Source organism: Rissa tridactyla, chromosome 2, assembly GCF_028500815.1.
Source record: "Rissa tridactyla isolate bRisTri1 chromosome 2, bRisTri1.patW.cur.20221130, whole genome shotgun sequence".
In the NCBI taxonomy this organism is placed as follows: domain Eukaryota; kingdom Metazoa; phylum Chordata; class Aves; order Charadriiformes; family Laridae; genus Rissa; species Rissa tridactyla.
This window is the reverse complement of record NC_071467.1, coordinates 51,528,280-51,551,290: the sequence shown is the minus strand read 5'-3', so window position 1 is coordinate 51,551,290 and position 23,011 is coordinate 51,528,280. Positions and strand designations below refer to the sequence as shown.

The 23,011-nt window shown below is 40.7% G+C and overlaps 2 protein-coding genes across 8 annotated transcripts in view; one reads left to right on the top strand and one right to left on the bottom strand.

The window, feature by feature from the left end:
- The first annotated feature begins 1,419 nt into the window (after nt 1–1,419).
- On the top strand, nt 1,420–21,815 carry RMC1 (regulator of MON1-CCZ1). Of its 7 annotated transcripts, none has more exons than XM_054190750.1 (20): nt 1,420–1,795; nt 4,033–4,109; nt 8,961–9,045; nt 9,426–9,482; nt 10,560–10,646; nt 11,849–11,989; nt 14,337–14,440; nt 14,902–14,991; nt 15,103–15,208; nt 16,492–16,603; nt 17,652–17,696; nt 18,132–18,185; nt 18,487–18,615; nt 18,935–19,041; nt 19,789–19,908; nt 20,020–20,097; nt 20,257–20,361; nt 20,447–20,515; nt 20,657–20,882; nt 21,638–21,815. In XM_054190750.1, exons 1-20 carry the CDS (start codon nt 1,604–1,606, stop codon nt 21,715–21,717), a joined length of 2,064 nt encoding a protein of 687 aa, XP_054046725.1. In that variant the 5' UTR covers nt 1,420–1,603; the 3' UTR covers nt 21,718–21,815. The 7 variants fall into 7 exon arrangements, with proteins under 7 accessions (XP_054046725.1, XP_054046724.1, XP_054046723.1 ...); XM_054190747.1 differs by lacking the exon at nt 1,420–1,795 and adding an exon at nt 1,955–2,230; XM_054190749.1 differs by lacking the exons at nt 1,420–1,795; nt 14,902–14,991 and adding an exon at nt 1,947–2,230.
- Nucleotides 21,731–23,011, bottom strand: part of NPC1 (NPC intracellular cholesterol transporter 1) — a 28,006-nt gene continuing 26,725 nt past the window's right edge. The window contains exon 25 of the mRNA XM_054190746.1: nt 21,731–22,366. Coding sequence (XP_054046721.1) covers nt 22,284–22,366 — 83 coding nt within the window. The 3' untranslated portion in view covers nt 21,731–22,283. The remainder of the gene's footprint in view (nt 22,367–23,011) is intronic.

The window sequence follows — 23,011 nt, the reverse complement described above, 5'->3', positions numbered from 1 at the left end:
GAGCTGTCATTGGAAACAGAGTTACCTGCTTGTATCGTGCTTGAATGGAGGCCTCAGTTACTGTCATTTTTAATACCTTTCTAAAAATATATCTAGCACAGATTAAAAAAAACCCACAAACAAGGAAATGAAGCGGTGGTCATCAAGTCCGTGATTTAAAGCTACTAGCCCCAGTTATATTGGCTGAACATCTTTTTCTTTACAGCAGTGAAATTGGTTCAGGAATTTGCTTTGAGATTTTTGACGTCTGGGCGTGTTGTCAAGTAGTTGAAAATAAGAAGTTGCTAAAATAAGCATTTTTCTGGATTCCTTTGAAATAAAAGGTTCTAGGATTATTATTAAGCAAACAGAATCTTAGAAGTAAATCTAGACCTTTCATTGTTAAGCCACTAACTTTCCTGACATTATGGCTATTCTAATGGCTGTTTCTAAAACTATCACAATAGTTTCAAGTTGTGTTATGTACTTGTCTGCTGATTCCCCCCCTTGGTTTCCACTATCTTAATATTCCTATTGCAATTGTAGAAAAGTGCTTGCTCTCCTGTAGGGAAGTAGAAGGTTTCTTAAGTTTTGACCTAGGATTAACCAAACTTTTGGCTAACGTGCAATAAATTTTTTATTTTGTAAAAAAAGATAAACTTTAAGGTAGTTTAAACGCTCTGGAAATACTTGTGCGCCCTCTCTAGTCAACGTGGAATTGCTTGATGAGGCAGGAGGGTTCTGCAGAACGAATAAACTTGCTGTCATTCCTAGCCGTGACTTCAGTTTCTCGAGTCTGATGTGAAATTGCCACAATCGGACTAAGGGGGTCACAAGTCAGCGAGCAGCTGTTTGCATGATACCGTGTTAATATCCCGTGCTTAAATTCGTATTTCTCCTGTACTAAGTTGCGCCACTCCCATCTAATCTGGAAACTTTTAAATTGGTGTGATCTCAGTTTTTTGGTTTTTTGTTTTTTTTTTTTCTTTCCTCCCCCTCTGTTTTTTATTTCTCTTACTACACCAATAAGCAAATATGTAATTGATGTTCTCACACCATTTCTAAATTATACTGTAGGTTTTGCAACTGGGGAACTAAGGTGCATCAAGCAGAAAAACCCACTGCTGGTTTATTGTCCAAACTAAAATACAAACAAGCGTAAATGCTGAGAAACAATCTGGACTTTAACTTCGATAATGCTTTATTAATATTGTTCCTGAAATAGGGACTGTTTTCAGAGGATAATTTCCCTTTCTCATCTATTTTACACCTAGCCACTGAAGAGCAGTTTCATGCCCAAAACCAGTATAAATCGCGACAATGCAGCAAAGCGTGGGCAAATACTGAAGCACTTGGTTCCTTCTTCCTCCCACCTAAAAGTTTTGGTTTTTTGTTTTTTTTTTTTTGAAAAAGCTCTATAAAAGGTTGGGCGAAGTGTTTTTACCTGCTGCGCGACACGTGCCGGCTCTGGCCGTTCCCACCTGTGCGTCCTGCGCCTTTAAGGCGGGCCGGTCCCGCGTCACGTGTGAGGGGAGTGTAAACAGGAAGCGCCCGGCCGGCCGGGAGGGGGAGTTCGTTGAAGGGACCGTTTTTGCGGCGGGTGACTTCGCGAGCCGCCGCCGCCATGAGCCGCGAGCCGCCGCCGCCAGGGGAGGAAGAGGCGCCGGGAGGAGGAGGAGAAGAAGAAGGAGGAGAAGAAGAAGGGAGAGCGGGAGCTGGGGATGGCGGCTGCTACCTGGCGCTGTGCGCGCGGCCCGTGCACTTCGAGAAGGCCAACCCCGTCAACTGCGTCTTCTTCGACGAGGCCAACAAGCAGGTGGGGGTGGCGGCGAGGGGCCCTCCTCGCGGGGGCGGCGGGGAGATGCGTTCCCCCCGGCTCCTTGCCACCCCGTCCGTCCTGACAGGCCGCCGGGCGGTGTCTGTCGGATGGTCGCCTCAGGAGCTGGGCCCGCTTGCCGGCTGCGGGAGGGAGAGCCGCCGCCTTGCGTCGGTGCCCAGCTCCCAGCCTGCCGCGGCGGGCAGATGGAGCGGCCGGCGGGTGCTGGGCACCCCCACCGTGCCTCACACGGGTGGGGTGGTGGCGGCTTCGGGCCTGTTACCTCAGCCTGCCCCGCCGGCTCCCCGAGAAGAGGGGTCTGGAGGCTCTCACGCCCGTCTTTGGTCTCCTCCCCATCCCCTTCTGTGGAACCGCTGCGGTGCGAGGTCTCGCTGCTGGGTGGCTGGCTCGGAACCTGTCATCTTGCTAGAGGCGGTAGAAATCTGTTTTTTCAAACGTACCAACGTAAATTTATTAGGTTGAATTTCACCTGCCTTTACTCTCACTGCCCGAAGGTCCTTCTGGGATTCTTCAGAGTCAGCACTTTTTCCTTTCTGTTCCAGACCTCCCAACATTACTGGCAAACTTTGTCACTTCACTGCTAACTGCATTTCTCTGATTTCCCCCCCCCCCCGCCTTTTCAATTGGTAAAGTTCAGTATATTCGTAAAAATTAATTTGTAGCTTTACTTGTGGCTCGGACCTGACTTGACACTTTGCTTTTAATTTCTTGACTTTGGTTCTTTTAAGCGTGTTTTCCTTAATATCCTTATGAGCTTCTGAGTATTCAGTTCAGTATAGCTAAAAGTTCCACAGTCTGTCGTGAGACTTATATAGATATGGATACAGTCTGCTGTCTAATTCCTGTAACTGTTCTGTGACCTCAGCATTCACAGAATTGAAACGTTCAAGCTTTCTTCTCCATATAAATGGCATGGTTTGCCGTGTGTGGTGTGGACATGATCGGTGGCATGTTTGGAGAGGGAGGAGCATTTCTGGGATGTGCTTCTTGCAGTTACACTCTGCTCAGAATTATTGGTGTCCTTTCTAAGTCATAATCCTTTACTCACATTTTGAGGGCCAATTGAAATAAGATTACAGGCCTGTTGTGAGACACTATATCATAGCGTGGATGTGATATAACTGCACAGAAACTGGTTGTTAAGAGCTCACTTGAAAGAAACTTGTTTTCAACTGTAAATTTAATTCTCTGTGTTTTCTTGCTATTCTAAAATTGTTTAATTTCCAGAGTGTCTCCAAATCATTTATAACCAGCATTTCAATGACAGTTTCCCATGTGAATGGCCTTCCGAGAGATCTTTCCTTGCTATCTTTTGATCTCACAAAGATTAAGAGAGTATTGTCTTCGTTTTCTATTACATCAATATTAAAAGTAGTTAAACTAATTATTTGTCATTATAGTAAGGCTTGCTTGCAGTTTATCGTCTTGACACCTGTATTCCTGCATGAGCATACTACACCAGTAGCATGGCTAGTTTCACAAACAATATATCTGTTATTCTGAGACCTGATCTGTTTGTCTAGTGCTTCTGCACATAAAACAAGTACAAATAAGGCATCTGCCTGATTTTCTTTTTCTAAGCCAGTTAAAGTTTTTAACGGCATGACTTTTTTTAATGTTCTCTTATTCCAGCTCAATAAGTGGTATAGCTGTAGCAGGTTTTATACGTATATATGTGCAGTTGTGCTAAAGGAATTCTTTAAGTTCTTAGTTCAAGTTGGCTGAAGCTTCTCAGGTACATGCAAAACAGCAGATTACTATTAAACTATTCCTATCTAATAACATGTTCTGACAAGATCAAGAGTCTGGGTCATTGTGTTGTATCTCTTCGTGATCCCCAAGGGTTTTTTTTGTTTTAAACAATGCCCTGATGTCTCAGATACTTCTACTAGTACCTGGCTTAGGAAAATATGAATATTAAAAAAAAAAAAAGAGAGAGAAAACCTTACACAGAGTTTTACTGTTTTAACTTGCTCAGTAGTTCAGCATATGCCTACAAGACTGTTACAGTACCACTGGAAACCTGTACAGTACCATTGGAACTCCAGAGGAAAGAATTAATTATTTACTGAATCTCAGTGTGAACTGGCAGATCTGTGTAAGAACAAAAATTGCGTCTAGTAAAAAAAATTAAAAGTATGGCTTATAGAAAAGGCAGCATGTTAAGTTTATGATTTTGAATAAGCTACAAATGTTTTTCAAAACTTTTTTTATAGGTTTTTGCTGTTCGATCTGGTGGAGCTACAGGAGTTGTTGTTAAAGGTTTAGAGGACAGAAATCCCATTTCCTTCAGGTAAGGCACCTTCATCTTTATTGTCTTGGGGTAGAATTCTGCATACTTAAAATTATGTGGTATTTAGCCGTGATCTACTGTAGTTCAGGCATAAGACTTAGAAATAGTTATGATCATCTTTTAATTTTGTTCTTATGTATAATCTTGCAATTAAGATGGTATGCTTTGACCTCATGAATTTATAGTTTTCTGGGGGGCAAAAAAAGGTATTAGTCTGTGGCTTTTTTTTTTTTTTTTTTAATTAAAGCATTTTATAAGGAATATGTGGAATCATAGAATGGTTTGGGTTGGAGGGCACCTTTAAAGTTCATCTAGTCCAAAATCCCCTGCAGTGACCAGGGACATCTTCAACTAGATCAGGTTGCTCAGAGCCATGTCCAGCCTGACCTTGAATGTTTCCAGGGATGAGGCATCTGCCACTTCTCTGGGCAACCTGAGCCAGGGTTTCACCACCTTCATTGTAAAAAAAAAAAAAAAAAAAATTCTTCCTTCTATCTAGTCTGAATCTACCCTCTTTTAGTTTAAAGCCATTGCCCCTTGTCCTATCACAACAGGCCCTGCTAAAAAGTCTGTCCCCATCTTTCCTGTAGGCCCCCTTCAGGTACTGGAAGGCTGCTCTAAGGTCTCCCCGAAGCCTTCTCTTCTCCATGCTGAACAATCCCAGCTCTCTCAGCCTGTCCTCATAGGAGAGATGTTCCATCCCTCTAGTCATTTTTGTGTCCCTCCTCTGGACTTGCTCCAGTAGGTCTATGTCTTTCTCTTGCTGAGGGCTCCAGAGCTCTCCAGGTGAGGTCTCATAAGAGTGGAGACTGGTCCCAATACAGACTGCTGAGGGATGCCACAGATCACTGATCTCCATTTGGACGTTGAGCTGTCGATCACTACCCTCTGTATGTAACCATCCAACCAATTCCTTATCTACCAAACAGTCTACCCACCAAATCCATATTTCCCCAGTTTAGAGAGAAAGGGGTTGTGGGGGCACCATGTCAAAAGCCTTACAGAAGTCTAGATAGACAACATCTGTATTTCTTACCTTGTCCACTGATGTAGTCACTCCATCATAGAAGGCCACTAGGTCGGTCAGGCAGGACTTGCCCTTGGTGAAGCCATGCTGGCTGTTTTGAATCACCTCCCTGTCCTTCATGTGCCTTAGCTTATTAGCATAGCTTCTAGGAATATATATATCTTTATGTATAATATGTATTCTATAAGCAACTGTGAGAAGTGTCACAATAGCTAGCCCTTGTTCTCTTGGGGGACTTCAACTTACTAGATGTCTGCTGGAAATGCAATACAGCAGGGAGGAAACAGTCTAGGAAGTTCCTGGAGTGTGTGGAAGATAACTTCCTGACACAGCTGGTGAGGGAGCCATCTAGGGAAGGCACCCCGCTGGACCTGTTGTTTGTGAACAGAGAGGGACGGGTGGGTAATGTGATGGTTGGAGGCTGTCTTGGGCATAGCAGTCACAAAATGATACGAGTTTTCAGTTCTCAGAGAAGTAAGGAGGGGAGTCAGCAGAACTGCTACCTTGGACTTCTGGAGGGCAGACTTTGGCCTGTTTAGGAGACTGGTTGAGAGAGTCCCTTGGGAGGCAGTCCTGAAGGGCAAGGTAGTTCAGGAAGGCCGGACATTTTTTAGGAAGGAAATCTTAAAGGCGCAGGACCAGCCTGTCCCCGTAAGCCGAAAGACGAGCCAGCAGGAAAGAACACCGGCCTGGCTAAACAGCGAGCTTTGGCTGAAACTCGAGTTTGTGACCTTTTGAAGAAGGGGCAGGCAAATCAGGAAGGCTATAAAGATGTGGTGAGGTTATGCAGGGAGGAAACTAGAAGGGCCAAAGCCCAACTAGAAATTAATCTGGCTACTGCCATAAAAGACAATAAAAAATGTTTCTGTAAATACATTAGCAACAAAAGGAGGGCTAAGGAGAATCTCCATCCTTTATTGAATGCGAGAGGAAATGTGGTGACAAAGGATGAGGAAAAGGCCGAGGTACTTAATGCCTTCTTTGCCTCGGTCTTTAATATTAAGGCCAGTTGTTCTCAGGGTACCCAGCCCCCTGAGCTGGAAGACAGGGAGCAAAATGAAGCTCTCATAACCCAAGGGGAAATTCTTAGAGACCTGCTATACCACTCTGACACGCACAAGTCTATGGTGTAGGATAGGATCCACCCAACACTACTGAGGGAGCTGGCGGTAGTGCTCACCAAGCCACTTTCCATCATTTATCAGCTGTTATGGAAAACGGGAGAGGTCACACTTGACTGGAAGTTAGTAAATGTGGCGCCCATCTACAAGAACGGCTGGAAGAAGCATCTGGGGAACTACAGGCCTGTCAGTCTGACCTTGGTGCCAGGGAAGGTTATGGAGCAGATCGTTTTGGGTGCCATCACGTGGAATGTACAGGACAACCAGGTGATCAGGCACAGTCAGCATGGGTTTATGAATGGCAGGTCCTGCTTGACTAACCTGATCTCCTTCTATGACAAGGTGACCTGCCTAGTGGATGAGGGAAAGGCTATGGATGTTGTCTGCCTAGACTTTAATAAAGTCTTTGATGCCATTTCCTACAGCATTCTCCTGGAGAAACTGGCAGCTTATGGCTTGGATGGGCGTACTGTTCGCTAAGGGGAAAAACTGTCTGGATGGCCGGGCCCAAAGAGTGGTGGTGAATGGAGTTAAATCCAGTTGGTGTCCAGTCACAAGTGGTGTTCCCCAGGGCTCGGTATTAAGACCAGTTCTCTTTAATATCTTTATCAATGATCTGGATGAGGATATCAAGTGCACCCTCAGTATGTTTGCAGATGATGCCAAGTTGGGTGGGAGTGTTGATCTGTTTGAAGGTAGGAAGGCTTTACAGAGGGATCTGGACATGCTGGATTGATGGTCTGAGGTCAATGGTATGAGGTTCAACAAGGCCAAGTGCCGGGTCCTGCACTTGGGTCACAACAACCCCATGCAGCGCTACAGGCTTGGGGAAGAGTGGCTGGAGAGCTGCCTGGCAGAAAAGGACCTGGGGGTGTTGGTTGACAGCCGGCTGAATATGAGCCAGCAGTGTGCCCAGGTGGCCAGTAGCATCCTGGCCTGTATCAGGAATAGTGTGGACAGCAGTGATCATCCCCCTGTACTCAGCACTGGTGAAGCCACACCTTGAACGGTGTTCAGTTTTGGGCCCCTCAGTACAAAAAAGACATTGAGGTCCTGGAGCGTGTCCAGAGAAGGGCAACGAAGCTGGTGAAGGGTCTGGAGAACAAGTCTTATGAGGAGCGGCTGAGGGAGCTGGGGTTGTTTATCCTGGAGAAAAGGAGGCTGAGGGGAGACCTTATCGCTCTCTACAACTACCTGAAAGGAGGTTGTAGAGAGGTGGGGGTCAGTCTCTTTTCCCGAGTAAGAGGGAATAGGACAAGAGGAAATGGCCTCAAGTTGCACCAGGGGAGGTTTAGATCGGATGTTAGCAAAAATTTCTTCATTGAAAGGGTTGTCAAGCATTGGAACAGGCTGCCCAGGGAAGTGTTTGAGTTGCCATCCCTGGAGGTGTTTAAAAGATACGCAGATGTGGTGCTTATGGACGTGTTTTAGTGGTGGACTTGGCAGTGCTAGGTTAACGATTGGACTTGATGATATTAAATGTCTAACTGAAGCGATTCTGTGATTCTGTATGTGAGAGAGTGTGGGGATTCAAACTTGTGATTGCTACAGCAGCAGTGACTTATTCTAGGATGCAGTTTAGCAAGTTAAACAAAATGAAATAAACATAAATTAGTAGAGAACCATAATTTCTGAATTTCATGCCTGTGATTCAAACAGTGTTTCCTACATGTAGATTTCTTGCATTCTGTTTCTTGTTTAGTCTAAATTAGCTTCTTCTATGGCTTCCATTTCTTGTGGAAATATTTTTTTCAGAATCAGAGAACGGTACTTTCAATGAAACTACTTTGTCTTTAAAAAATTATTTTATATATGCCTCTGTTAAGAGTGATGGCTTTTTGAATTCTGCTGTCTGTATGTAAGAAGTATTCTTTTACTTGAAGTTTGCTTTGATCCATCTATGGATGAACCAGTTTGTAGTCAAGTTGTGTTTACTGTGACCTGTCAGGTATTGCCTGTCCTGAAAGTTGCTATTTTCATTTGACTTTTTTATTTGACTACCTTTGTCACAAATCCTGAGGGAGCTGAAAATACACAGTGAACTTCAGGAGGTTCCACAATTTTCCTGCTTGACTATCTATCTAGTGCTCTGTTTTTCTGGAGTTAATAACGCATACTGGAAGTAGAACTACCTTATTCATGCCAGTTGTACTGATGCTTCTTTGTTAAGAATACAGTTTTGTTGTTTTGGGTTTTTTTTAAATGGTATGAAAACAGCCTCACTCTCCCTTTAACATCAGAAATTCTTCTAGAGGATGTGTCCTAATGGGGAAGCGAGTCAGCTTGTGTCAAGTAGCAGTAGTTGTGGTAAAGGAGCTGACTGCAGGATGTTGTTGGGTGTCACAGAACTCCAGACTCACTGGGGCATAACTGAGAATGCAGGTTTGGATACTCCCACTGTCTTCCAATTCCACATCATAGGCCAACAGAGCTGAATATTTGGAGTAACTTCATGTGCTAATTTGTCTGACCTTAGCCATGTTTCTCTAACAGATGTGTTCTGGACGTCTGAAGAGTGAACTGCCATTATCTTCCAGTCTGAATTTTGAATCCTGTACTTGTTAGGCAACATTCATAAGTTGTATTCAGAAGCATTTGCATTACACTTTTTTTTTCTTATTTAATTGTCTTTTTGAGGGTATATTACAGAGTTCTGTAAGAAACTTTTAGATATTTCCATAACTTCTTTTTCTTTCTGTATAGGATGGAAGACAAAGGAGAAGTGAAGTGCATCAAGTTTTCCTTAGGCAACAAGATACTGGCTGTGCAGAGAACTTTGAAGAGTGTGGTAAGAAACCTACACCCTGCAGATAGGAATTGTATCTGGAAATCTTCTACTTACAGTACCAGAGTAGAAGCCCCTGAGACAAATGTTCAAGAGGTCTGGTGGCTAACAACAGCTGTAGTGAAAATTTCTCTATCATCCTGAGAGGCTGAACAGGCAACGTGGTTGTCCTGCTAGTGTCATCATTTAAGAAAAAGTGTGGGGGGAGCCAACTTCTATAAAGAATTCCCTGGCAGGGGTGAAGTGGAATATAGTAAGTCAGCTTTTCTTCTTTATATCTCATCCAAAATAATTTGATAAACTAATATCTCTTCTCTTGTATCTAGATATTTATCTTGTCTGTTCTTCATAATTGCTAATACACTTCATGGGCGTTTTTGCAGGATTTTTTGAATTTTATTCCAGATAGTCCTCAGCTAGAATATACGCAGGAATGTAAGGTAAGTTAAATCTCCCAAGCTTATATGCTTAAGTGAAACTCTAATGTTAGCTGATGCTGGTGGCCTCTACTCTACAAGAGAACTAATTGAGATACCTTCCAAAACACTAACATGAAGTAAATAAGGTATGTAGTCACTACTGCCTGCCTGAATTGAGGTAAATGAGCAGGTGTTAACAATACCATAAAGAACTTCCTGGTCCAGTCACCTTAATCCTTTCCTAGAAAGGACTGGAAATGCTGTTGAGGCAACAAATGTCAGGGTTTGGGAAGCACAAGAGACAAAGTGCTGATCATACAGAAGCAGTAGATGGTAATTATGCTAATGTCAGATATGTTAATGTGGATGTTTTACCCTAATTTCACTGATGAGTGATAGTTAGCTATTACTAGTTTGCATACTATGTTTGGTATTTTTAAACAACCCTTCTAATTATTTTTTAATTATTATTTTACCAGGAAAAAAGTACCATTGTCATTATTTGGTACTTTCCAACTTTTTAACTAAGATAAATTAAATTTTGGGGTAATAGAATGCTGAAGTAAATTTTTAAACATCTGATTTGTGTGGATCTCTTTATTCCTGTAGACTTTAAAGCTGAAGCACTTTTCTGCTTTATTATTTAGGATTATGTATTTGAGTAAACCATTCTAGCAAACCACCTATGATAGTGTTCTGAGTGAAGTCATGGCAAATACTTCCACGTAGTTCTCAATTCCTGTCAGCAGAAGAACCTGCTTTTCATGTCAGGAATTGGTTGAATTGGCAGTATGATTTGAACTAGAACAACTTGGTTGTATTTAGGGCAAAAAGAAAATTTGACTGTGTAATAAACTTGTAAATCTTACATTCTACCAAAAATTCAGGTCGTACAGTAGTTGTGTTCGTACATAGTTTTGGAAGTCTTTACAGAAGTAGCTGATGTGTGCTGGGTGTCTAGTTGGCAAAAAGTATTAACTCCAGTGACTGGATAACTAAATTGCCTTTGGTTTTGAGTTCTTCATTTAGTAATATTAGCTTATCTGAATAGTTAATTTTTCCAAGTAAAAAAGTGTTTGTTTGCTTGTTTGTTAAAAGACAAAGAATGCCAATATTCTAGGATTCTGCTGGACAAGTTCTACAGAAATCGTGTTCATCACAGATCAAGGAATTGAATTCTATCAGGTAATACAAATAACTCCTGTAGGATAGAGGTTTGAAAATGTAAATTTGTGTCTGTATCTTTGAATTCCTTTCTTTTAGTTCTGTGAGAAAGCACTGCTCAAAAAAGAAATTCTGCTGTTTGGTTTGCAGACTATGAGTATTTTTCTTTGAGGGGAATACTTTTTGGGGCAGGGGGAACTTAACACTAACAGGTTATTTAGCACAGCTAACAAAGGCTCTGTATAAAGGAGGACTGAATTAATGCTTAGAGAACTCTAGATTAATGCTCTTGGCTTTTATATAAATGAGTATCTAAATCTAATGTGAAATACTACTTCGTGCAAAAAGAAAATAATCAGCATTTGGGAAGATATGTGCATGCTTAAAATGCAGCACAGAACAAATAATTGACTAAGACAGTGATATCTTTCTGCAAATTGGCAGCTTCCTCCTATGTTGATCTCATTGTCTGAGTTCTTCTGTGTTTAGGTATAATTACCTTTGCATATGTTTTTGGAGAAATCTAATGAATAAATAGCCCTCTGTGACATCCATCACAAGGAATATTATAAACTTTCTCTGAAGTTGTGCACTTCCCAATAGTTCCAGTCCTGGAGCTAAGAGACGGTGTTTCACATAATTACTAGTACTAGTAATTGGTACTAAGCTAGTACTAAAGAAAGTAACTGAAAAAGCAGCATTATTTCCTGCTGATTCAGGGAGAAAAAAATATTTGGCACCTAAAAGGATTATGAATGTCAACCCTGCAGGTAAAAGGACCAAATGAAGTGTGTTTTTTGAAGAGAAGTTATTTAAGCCCTTAAAATAAAGAGAATCAATTTATATACTGTCTTAGTTCTTAAAGACTAAGGAAGCTGGGGAATGAAAGCAGCAAAGATATTGTAATAACTTCTTAATAAAACTTCACTAGTTATGTCAATGTTTTCTCCATTATGGACAGAACTTATACCTAGACTTGGATGAGGGGAAGAGCCAGCACCTTTCAGCTCATTAGAATTTGATGAGTATTTGATGTGCATTTCCTTAGCTACAGTAAATTGGGGCCTAAGCTGTAATTGTCAGGTTTCTGATTTTTTTTTTTTTTTAAATTCTAGCACTTAACACTTAAATGCTTCTCACTTAACGTTTCTAGCTACTGTGTAGTACCACCTATGCTTTTGGAATCCTGATGGTAATATAATACTAATATCCTGTGTTTCCAGGTATTACCAGAGAAACGAAGTTTAAAACTTCTGAAGAATCAGAGTATTAATGTCAACTGGTACATGTATTGTCCAGAGAGCTCTGTTATTCTTCTGTCAACTACTGTCCTTGGCAACGTCCTGCAGCCATTCTATTTCAAGGTAAAGGAATATGTTCCAAACTTTTCATTTTTGTGTGCTTCCGTTTTTTTTCTTTTTAAGCTGCTTTTCCTGGATTTCTTCCAAGAGGCACATGTGTTCGCATCCTTATATGACAATAAGCAAAGGGCAAAGCAAAAATCTGTAAGGTAGTTCTTAGGTGATGGCTTAAAATTAACTAATTTGCTCTTTATTATGTCCTCTTTGGAAAGAGGTGTATCCTGCTAATGTTAGACAGTCGACCTTGAGAAAGGGGGGGGGTGTGTGTAAAAAATCAGTGACCCAATATTTGACAACAATCTTTCAAGAATTTTTTTTTCACTTAAGTAAGTGTAGGTAGTATTTAATTTTACTATGGGCATTTGCACTCTGTAGCACAGTAATAAAGAAAAATTAAGGGCCTTTCACTTGTAATTATAACTACAACCTTCCAAAGGTGAGTGGATGAATTTGAAAAATAAATAAAAAAGGTAGTGCTTAAGAAACAACTATTGTCCCAAGCATGAGAGAGTTTTGTTTACAGTATTTATTTCTTTTAGTGTTCTTCCCTGCGGACAACACTTAAGGTTAATGGGAAAATATTTTTCCTTTGAGCTTGGAAAAAGTGTGTAGCAAAAACTAGAACCTGTTTTAAGTTAATCATGCAGTAAGACGATTTAAAAAATGAGAAAAAGAACTGAAGAGTTCATTTTGCTTCTTTCAAAGGATTAGGAGGATTTCTCTGATAGTCTAAGGGAAGAGATTAAAAAGAAGCTTATTCAAATGGGTTTCCTGGTTTGATCTGGTGTAGGATCTGTACTGGATCCTGACATTACATTCTCTTAGGTGGCTAGGCAGAACTTACTAGCCTCTCACAGCTTTCTTTTTAAGGACTTAGGTCATGCTTCCCCCTCCTTAACATTTTGTGTCAAGTTGTAGCTTGAAGCTAAATATTTTTTATTTTGTCTTCAGAAGGTAATCTTTAAAGATTTCCTGAGAAAGGTACTGTACTAAAATAGTCTTTGAAAATAGAGCTCTAGCAAAGGATATATTTCTGTCATGTTCACACTTCACGGAATCACGGAATCACGGAATCTTCAGAGTTGGAAGGGACCTCTAGAGATCATCTAGTCCAACTCCCCTGCTAGAGCAGGGTTGCCTAAAGCACATCCCTCAGGGCTGCATCCAGGCGGGTCTTGAAAATCTCCAGAGAAGGGGACTCCACCACCTGCCTGGGCAGCCTGTTCCAGTGCTCTGTCACCCTCACTGTAAAGAAGTTTTTCCGTGTATTTGAACGGAACTTCCTATGTTCTAGCTTGTGCCCATTGCCCCTTGTCCTGTCGCTGGGAACCATTGAAAAGAGCCTGGCTCCGTCCTCCTTAAACCCACCCTTTAGATACTTGTAAACATTAATCAGGTCCCCCCTCAACCTTCTCTTCTCCAGGCTAAAGAGTCCCAGCTCTTTCAGCCTTTCCTCATAAGGGAGGTGCTCCAGTCCCACAATCATCTTGGTTGCCCTTCGCTGGACTCGCTCCAGTAGTTCCCTGTCCCTCTTGAACTGGGGAGCCCAGAACTGGACACAGTACTCCAGTTGTGGCCTCACCAGTGCAGAGTAGAGGGGGAGAATGACCTCCCTCGACCTACTGGCCACAGTCTTCCCTATGCAGCCCAGGATGCCATTGGCCTTCTTGGCGACAAGGGCACACTGCTGGCTCATGGACACTTCACACTCAGGAATGAGTTAATGAGAATGGGAAGTGAATTTCAGTAGAAGCTTTGGAAACTCTGAAAACTTGCTTAAATATAAATTAGTTAGGAAAAGAGGAAGAGGAGAGAGGAAACCGTGGGCAGGAGCAGGAGTATGCTCTCATCATAAGGCAGATTCTGGAGTTAGCAGGAACAAAAGGAGACAGTGACTGGTAGGAGGTACTGATATTTTCCCCTTCCCAGTATTTAAAAGTCGGAGCGTGTGACTTGCTGGAAGAGAGAAAAGGTTAAGAGAACTGCTGTTTGAGATCTCCAGACCAATTGTAAATGGGATCTGCATACGAATTTGTATTAATTAAAATTGAAACGTTTTGCTAGCTGAAGCTAATGTTATAAAATCAACATGATAAAGCTGCAAAAATTATAGTACCAGAAGTATTTTATATATTTTTTTAAATATATATATATTTATATCTCACCAGAAGTGTTTAGGAACACAGTAGGGGGGGAATAAAAAGTGTCAAACCTTTTTCCTTTTTGGCTATCACCATTCTTCACCTCATGGGGGTGCTATTGGTGCAGCGTTTGATTAAAGGTTACTTATGACCTTTCCGTTTCAAGTCTTTAACAATGGATTTCTTTGGGGTTTTTTTCTGTTTAACAGAGTGGAACAATGTCAAAACTATCAAAATTTGAAATCGAGTTACCTGCAGCACCCAAGTCCTCCAAGCTCAGCCTTTCTGAAAGAGATATTGCTATGGCTACAATGTATGTATCTAACTAATCAAGCCTTTCCTGGGAAAGTATGATAGTTTGGGGATGCTGAGAAAAGACAACGTTAACGTGGTTGCACTTGTTTTAGCAGTGCTACTGCTTTAAAGTGCTTCAGTTACTGCCTTGAAAAAAGCATCTAAACAACTCTCTTGGGGCAAGGCAGGAAGGGGAAGCAACTGCAAAGTCTTGCATGAAATTACTCTTGATTGGTACAGAAATGTTGAGAATTCTTCACTTTTTGAACTGATGTGTTGGTGGAGTTGTTCTTAGATGCCTAACTTGCATGAATATAGGCTGTGCATTGTGATTTATCAAGTGCTGTTTTAGTCTTTTAATTAATTGATTGCTTAATTTAGGTAATCTCACATCTGTTCTTCTAGGGTAAAATGCATGGCTTTAACAGACTGGTAGACCTCTTATTTGAAAGTAATGCTTTAATCCTGTTGTCTCATTAGATATGGGCAGCTTTATGTTCTCTATTTGAGGCATCACTCAAGGACTTCCAATAGTACAGGAGCAGAGGTAGTCCTCTATCACTTACCAAGGTAAGAGCAGAATGAAGAACGTTAGTGGCAATTAACATGTGTGTAAGAGACATCTGCTTTTCTAGTTTCAACAGGCTTATTGACCAGCTCTTCTCATCCCTGTTTCTGTAGAGAGGGCTCCTGTAAGAAGACGCACATTTTAAAGCTGAACAGAACTGGAAAGTTTGCACTGAATGTTGTGGATAACTTGGTGGTAGTACATCATCAGGATACTGAGGTGCAATTTATTTATATTATGTCGTGCCTTTTAAAAGTTATGGGCAGATTTTAATAATGATGCCTATTAGCTCTGGCAAATATTTTTGCATGTGCTTAGCTTTTCCAAAAGCCAGAGTGTGCAAACACAAAACCATAAGGGTATGAGAGATTCAAAATTATCCTTTCACCTTGTTGTGCTAACATTTAATCAGGGCTGTTGTTAATACCTGTTTTTCATACTTTTTTTTTTTTCTTCTTGTTAGTTTCCTATGATACTTTGCTGCTGCACTGTATAGGCTTTTAAGGCATTATACAAAGAGGCAGAGTTAAATTGTGTACTAAATTATGAATCCTGGGGACTTCTCATATTGCATACATTTGAATGATACCTGTGAACATAAATGATCTTATGTGTATGGTAGCGTAGGTAAAACTTGCTTGTCTGTAGTCTCAGTAGCAAGGCTTGATCGGTGGTAAAGCTAAAGTGGTACTTTGCTCTTAACTTGTGGAAAGGCTTTAGCTGCTTGTGTTATCTTCTCTCGAGCAGCTTCAAGAACTGGAGCATGTTATCTCATTAGGATGATTAGATGATCTTTCAGTTATAATTCATGTTAATTCTACACACTAGCATTTAACCCAGAGCACTTACTCTCCAGCATTTTGGTCAAGCTATAAACATGACTATATAAACACACAAAACAAAACCAGACTGAATAGAGTAGATATCAATAATTGAAGTCATGTTTCATTAGCACTGAAAGCAAAGCTAATTTCCACTGTTGTCCATAGTGGGTAGAAGCATTAGTGACCTGAGTTGACAGAACTATGAGGATATCATAGGAAGATGCAGAATTTTCCTCACAGTTTCTAGCATCCATAATTAAGCAGTGAATTTGACATAAGACTCTTATAAGGGGGTGTATAAGACAGACTGAGAGGGACTTTTTACCAGGCGCTGTAGCAACAGTTCAAAGGGCAGTGGTTTTAAACTGAAAGAGGGTACATTTAGATTGCATATAAGAGAAATTTTTTTACAGTGAGGGTGGTGAGACCCTGGAACAGGTTGCCCAGAGAAGTTGTGGATGCCCCATCAGTGGAAGTGTTCAAGGTCAGGTTGGACGGGGCTTTGAGCAACCTGGTCTAGTGAAAGATGTCCCTGCCCCCAGCACATCCCTTCCAACCCAAATCATTCTATGATTCTAACGGAGAACACAAGATGGAAATGTGAAAAGCAGCCTGAGTACATGTAAATGGGTGGTAAATTACATTTCATGAATACTAACGTCCTCTTCTCAATTGCAGACTTCTGTTATATTTGACATCAAGCTAAAAGCAGAATTTGATGGGTCTACTACCATCCATCAATTTGTACTTCCACCTCGATCAATACAACCCTACCAGATACCTGTAGCAGGTAGAACTACTCTATAATAAATATCCTATCACTGTTACCAAGATTATCTAAATGTACAAGAGTGTTTCAGTTTTTAGGATGCTAGTTACTAACACTGTTATTATACATACTTAGGAGAGGTGAGGGAGGAAAGAAGGTAAGAAGGAATTGAGCATAAAATTGTGTTCCAAACTTGTGCCTACTAGAGAAAAGTAAGAGTTACTGTTTAAGGTACATATTTCCCATAGTCCTTTGCTTTTACACTCCAAAGTTGTGGTTATCGTTATTTTTCTGGCTGCAGCTATAAAAGCTTATGTGTGTATGCAAAAGCACTTCATGTTTTTCTGGCTTAAGTGATGACTATTTAACTTTGTAAGTAAGATACATAAAGAGGTGAAAGACAATCCAAGCTTAGAATTAAGTTTCAGACCAGTTTAGAAGCACCGCTAAGATCAGTGTTAGGACTTCAACAAAAGTTGTCGTTTTGGATTATCTTTCTGTTCTCCTGTCCTAGAAGTGTAGCAGATAATTACCCTCAAGCTGGAAGTAGCTAGAAATAGCCTGAGCATATGGTGAAGCAGCATCGGTCTCTTTATAGAAGAGAAAGATGCTTCTATAGGAATGATTGCTCCTTAAAACCTCTTTAACATCTGAATTTTGAGGTCACTAATAGCAAGTACAACTGATGAATCTGAAGGTGGAGGTTTGTATTAAACAAAGGTTAGGATCAGAAACCAGTCTTGCTTTTTAAGAAACTGAAGTGATCACACATAAATACAGAAAATGGAGTCTATGTATTTAGAATTGTAGTCTTAGAGATGGAATATTTCTGCGTGCATGATTGTTTTGGTTTTTCAGCCAAGTGAAATCATGCTTTGAAGAATCTGTTTGCCTTCTCACAGTGTCAGATTTTCTTTGATCTGGCTACACAAAGGGCATATCTTTTTTGCCTGTGTCATGTTACAATCCATACTTGCCTTTTCAGTGTAAGATTGTAGTTTGTATCTTGTTGGTGTAGGAGAGCTGCCAGAGTACTACTATTCTTCACCTTATTTTAATTTTTCTGCAGGTCCAGCCTCTGTGACGAGTCAGTCTCCTGTTCCATGTAAACTCTGTATCCTTTAAATACTGTAAAAGTGCAAAGAGTATTACTAAAGCCTCATTCTATGTACAAAGCATGGAAGAAGCTTGCATTTGTTACATCGACCCATTAAGTCCAGCTTTAGCAGATTATATGTACTTACTTCAAGAGAAAATAGTATGCTTTGTAAGAGACTGTAATGCTTTCATGGTTGTAAATATGGAAATCTGTCAATCTGTAGAAGTCACAATACCACACTTTGTGGTCATTTGAGAGCATGGATGAACTACTGAATAGTACACCATGAAATTGAAGATAAAATTCCAAGAATGTGGTTCAAGACCTTACAAGAAGGGATGATAGTAAATGAAAGTATGTTAATGGGATCTGCTTCAGTACAGTAGCATGAACTTAGTAGCAACAGTTTAGAATCAGTGTTAATATGGATGTTAGAACTTTAACATTTAGATTCTTCATCTTGGATTGTCTTTCAACCTGATATTATCATCAGTGCAAGTGAAGGTAAGTGCTGAGCTGTTTGACTCTACTATATGTGGGGTCAAAGGGGGCTAGTTTATACCTTCAGTGCACAAAGCAACTTAAAGTGACTAAGCAGATGTACGTACTAAGATGACTACTCTTGGTAGTGATAACTGAGGATGACCGTATCTTTACTACAACGTTTCAGGGGTAATGCTGCTCTAAAATATAATGTAATCTATACTCAAACAATTGATGTGTTCTCATTTAAGGTGGAAAAGTGGGATGTCTAGGCTATACTATATAAGGCAATTCACTTTTTATTTTACTCCTTCAAATCAAGGTTACCTCTGGAGTCTTCAAGTGAAACTTGAACCTGTAGTTAACCTCTTGCTAGATAAAGGAAAACTAATGGATTTCCTTCTCCAAAGGAAAGAATGCAAAATGGTTATTCTGTCTGTGTGCTCTCAAAGTAAGTTCATGTGCTTTGTCTGTATCTTGAAAGTACAATACTGCTTATTTATAAATGCTCACACAAGTCAACTGGACTGTTCTTAAACTTGAGACCACTTCTGAAGCTAGCTTAGTCCCGTGAAATGTCATTTGCCTAGACTACCCTCAGGAATGACTTAACAACATGAAAGAATCCAGCTCCCCCCATGTAGTTAAAATACGTCTGACATAACTGAAAGTGCTTCTTTGAAGTTTAGAGATAACCTTTAAAAAAAAAAGGCAACATTAAGCCCCTGGTTATTCCTCCTCACAGTTCTTTTTTCTTCTTATCTTTTCAGTGCTCAGTGAGCCAGAAAGGGGATCACTATCTGTGATTGCAACTGTTTTTGACAAACTGAATCATGAATATAAGAAGTACTTGGAAGCTGAGCAAAGCTATACTCTGGTAAACCACCTTAGCTACAGCAGCTTAAAAAGACAGGATGATGCTGTTTGCATTTCAGGTTGCATCATGATGAAGGCAGAATACTTGCTCTCTTCTGCCTAAGAAATTCAGGCCTACCCCAAGGTCCTGGCTGTCTCAGGCTCACAGCAGAAGGTCTACTGGGCAAGCTGCTCTAAGACCCCCACTTAACACTGTTGTGGCAGATGCTGCATGGCTCATTCTCCAGCATGACAAGTAACATAACCCAGTGCTTGAAAGCAGAAAGAGGGCAGAAGCTCAAAAAGCAACTTGGAATCCATAACTATCAAGAGAGTTTCCAAACCACTGATTTTATGGCACACATTACTACTGCACACTATATGCAGCCCTGATGCATCTGTTAAAATACCCAGTTCAAGCACTAACTCACATATTACAGCCAAATATGAAAAACCCTTCTAAAGCTGAGTGCCTGTATCATCATAGTAAGTTTGATTCATCTCCTGACTTTGAGGCATATAGTAGCATCTATATTTATTTAACTTCATATAAATATATAACTATAAAAGCAGTTTTAAATTTAATACTAAAGCTCACACTGAACAGAATACATCTAGTATATAATATGACCACAAATGTTAATTTGCTCAGTAACAAAACACATTTATAATTATGTTCCCAGTGGAAAACAGTCTCTGTACAGATGAGACTGACTAGAACTGTACCACAACGCTACAGTTCTCTTTTTAAAAGGCTTTCTTCTTGTAGGTGGTAGAAGCAGGCCTGAGTAGAAGTAATCCACTCTTGAAACGTCCGGTCCGCACTCAAGCAGTTATTGACCAGTCTGACATGTACACACATGTTTTATCTGTATTTACAGAGAAGAAGGTAAGTTAATTTTAAGTGCTAGTTTGGCAGCAGTCTCAGAGCAGCAAACTTGACTGCTTGAAGGAGCCTGCCCATTCTTACAGGGTTGCCATTAACTTTTTTGTCATCCAGGAGGCACCTCATAAGTTCACTATAGCGGTCTTGATGGAATACATTCGCTCTCTCAACCAGTTCCAGATTGCAGTTCAGGTGAAGTACTTGCATGCCAAGTATATTACCTCATTCCATGAAATTACATGGAGTTTCAGACCAGCCTTGGTCATGTGTTTAAGTCCTCTACAATACTACCTTCTAGTTTGTAAAAACTGGTACTGAGACGTACCTTTGATGTTTTTCCTGCATTCACAGCACTACTTGTATGAGCTGGTCATCAAAACCCTTGTTCAACACAACTTGTTCTACATGCTCCATCAGTTTCTGCAGTACCATGTGCTCAGTGATTCAAAGCCTTTGGTATGTAAGACAAGTCGCTTCAATAAGCAAGCGATGGAGGTGGGAAGTCTTCAGAATTTTAAAGTTATTTTTACTTTTGCCCTAGGCTTGTCTGTTACTGTCCCTGGAAAGCATTTACCCTCCCGCACATCAGCTCTCTCTGGACATGTTAAAAGTAAGCATTTCAGACTATAGTAACTCCATGTCACACGAGTTAGACTTGTCAAACAGCTTACCTGACCAAGGTTGAAGTGACTAGCTAGCATCTCAGTCATTTGTTAGAAGCATAGTCTTACAGCTGTGATTGACTTCACAGAGACTTTCCACAGCAAATGATGAAATAGTGGAAGTTCTGTTGTCCAAACACCAAGTTTTGGCTGCCTTGAGATTCATCAGGGGTATTGGAGGACATGACAGCATTTCGGCCCGCAAATTCCTTGACGCAGCAAAACAAGCAGAAGATGATATGCTTTTCTATACTATATTCAGATTCTTTGAACAAAGAAATCAGCGGTTACGAGGAAACCCTAGTTTCACACCAGGTAAGCAATAAGGAGTTAGACCAAGATACCCAGCTGTGCAAACAGAACTAAGACTTGTTTTGCTTCCACTCCAGCTAAGTCTATATTACAAGCTAAAACTCTCAGTTCATTCTAGCCTGTATTTTAGACTTACCTTTAGTCATAGTTCCAAAGTTAACTTGCCTTGCTCCTTTGTATACTGCACCCATGAGTAAACAGACTGAACCAAACAGGAACTTGCCCATTAAGGTAACCTGTTTGGCTTGCAGTTGCTTGCACTGCTTATTTTAGTAAAGCCATTGTCTCCAATTAGTGCTTTCTCCTGAAGCCAGGAACTGGGTCAAGAAACCTTTGAGTTCAGTTGCCTGTTTCCACAGATTTTAAAGATTCAAGGCCTGTTCTATACTACACTTACTCTCACTTTAAAAACCATGCTGAACTGCTTGCTCTAGCAACATGTTCTTATCACCAAATAGTCTACAGGCAGAGAATATCACTCCAAGATCTTACATCTTGACAGTGAAGAACTCTCATGGATACAAATCTGCTGGTTAGATAGAGGAACTAGATCAGACGTCTGCTTCACCACAAGAATACTTGTCACAGGACTGACGATACCTCACTATCCCATTGCTTTAAAATCATTAAACTCTTTTACTCAAAGGCATTAAAGATAAGAATTAATATTTAATTGGGGTTAAGTGAAACTACACAACCTTGCTTCTCAGTTTCCAAGTTTTAAAGTTAACATGAACTTTTATTTTGCCCCCCCTTAGGTGAGCACTGTGAAGAACACGTCACCTTCTTCAAACAAGTTTTTGGAGAACAAGCTCTCATGAAGCCCACAACATTCTGAAAGACACTTCCACTGAAATGTATAAACTTAATTTATTGCATTTAAGTAGATTTTTGAACTACAAAATGGCTATTTTATAATAAAGTATATACAAGACATTTTGGCAAATAGTACTAAAAATATTACAACTTGTGATGGCTTCCCCCTAAAAATAGAGACAAAAGTTGCATTGACCTGCATTTAAAATAAGTGTCAGTGGTTTAGCAGTCCATTCTCATACCCATGTCACCTCAGTTTCATTGACAAAAAAACAAAACACTATTCAACTCATGATACAGCTGGTTTAGGTTTCTAGAAGAAAAAGATGCAACCTCTTGAAAACAGAAGTGTTCTAGTAATCCTGTTAACACACCTAGTTTTAGTAATACTGTTACATGAGCCACACAGAGCATTTCCTGAGTTTAAAGCTACGTCCAAAGCTGCAGCTGATATCTTCTAGTTGAACCTGTGCAGGAGTCAAGTCAGTGGTGGTTACAGTGTGATAGTCATAGAATGTTGCTGCGCTTCAGTTCTTAAGAGCTGGGCCTAAGCCACAGTTCATGGAGTCCACTGAACACTGTTAAAAACTAGAAGTAGAGGAGTCTCTCCCGTTCTGTACCTCTGGTCCTCTCTTGTGCAGCACGAGTTTTAGCTTTATTTACCGATGGCCCTGCGTGAGAGAAAAAACACAGTTATTCAAAAGTCTCAACATTACAGCAGATCATTCAGTCATAGAGAAGCACGATCTTAGTTGCCTAGGTCCAGCTTAACATTGACGAGACTTCAGAAACATGCTTCTGGCTCAGCTGTTAATAGCTGAATTCAGCAGTAGGGGAATCACCATCAGTCTTAACCCTCGTAAGTAAAAAGCAGACTTTAACTGAGCCTAAGAACTACACCACAGGCATCAATTTCCAGATTCGAGAGGACAGCGTTTGGATCATCCTTACTGCAAAAAAATGCAGTAACACTGTCCCCCAACAGATTTAATGCTTTCACCCACCATCCTCTCCCCAAGTTTAGAGACATTAATCATGCTGAGCCACACAGGCCTAGGCAGCCCCCTCCATGAAGAGCAGCACAGTGCAACCACACAGGGCAGGCCACAGTTGCTTCAGCTCAGCATGCCCACAACGGTGAGCTTGCACTGCCACCAGTCAATCCTTGCTTTCCAACAGACCAGCTAATTGAATGACAGAGGCACATTCAGGTACTGTTTTTTATCCTTGCAACCCTTCCTATTTAATGGAGAGAAAGTGTCCACAGACAAGACAGCTAACTATTTTTGTTTGAAGTGCATTTTAGAGCAGACCAT

Excerpts from the sequence above, each read along its gene's own strand:
- RMC1 (XM_054190750.1), top strand. The coding sequence starts at position 1,604 with ATGAGCCGCGAGCCGCCGCCGCCAGGGGAGGAAGAGGCGCCGGGAGGA. Across the intron at positions 10,647-11,848 it reads AAGGAATTGAATTCTATCAG|GTATTACCAGAGAAACGAAG; the intron begins GTAATACAAATA and ends CTGTGTTTCCAG. Across the intron at positions 16,604-17,651 it reads CTACCAGATACCTGTAGCAG|GTCCAGCCTCTGTGACGAGT; the intron begins GTAGAACTACTC and ends ATTTTTCTGCAG.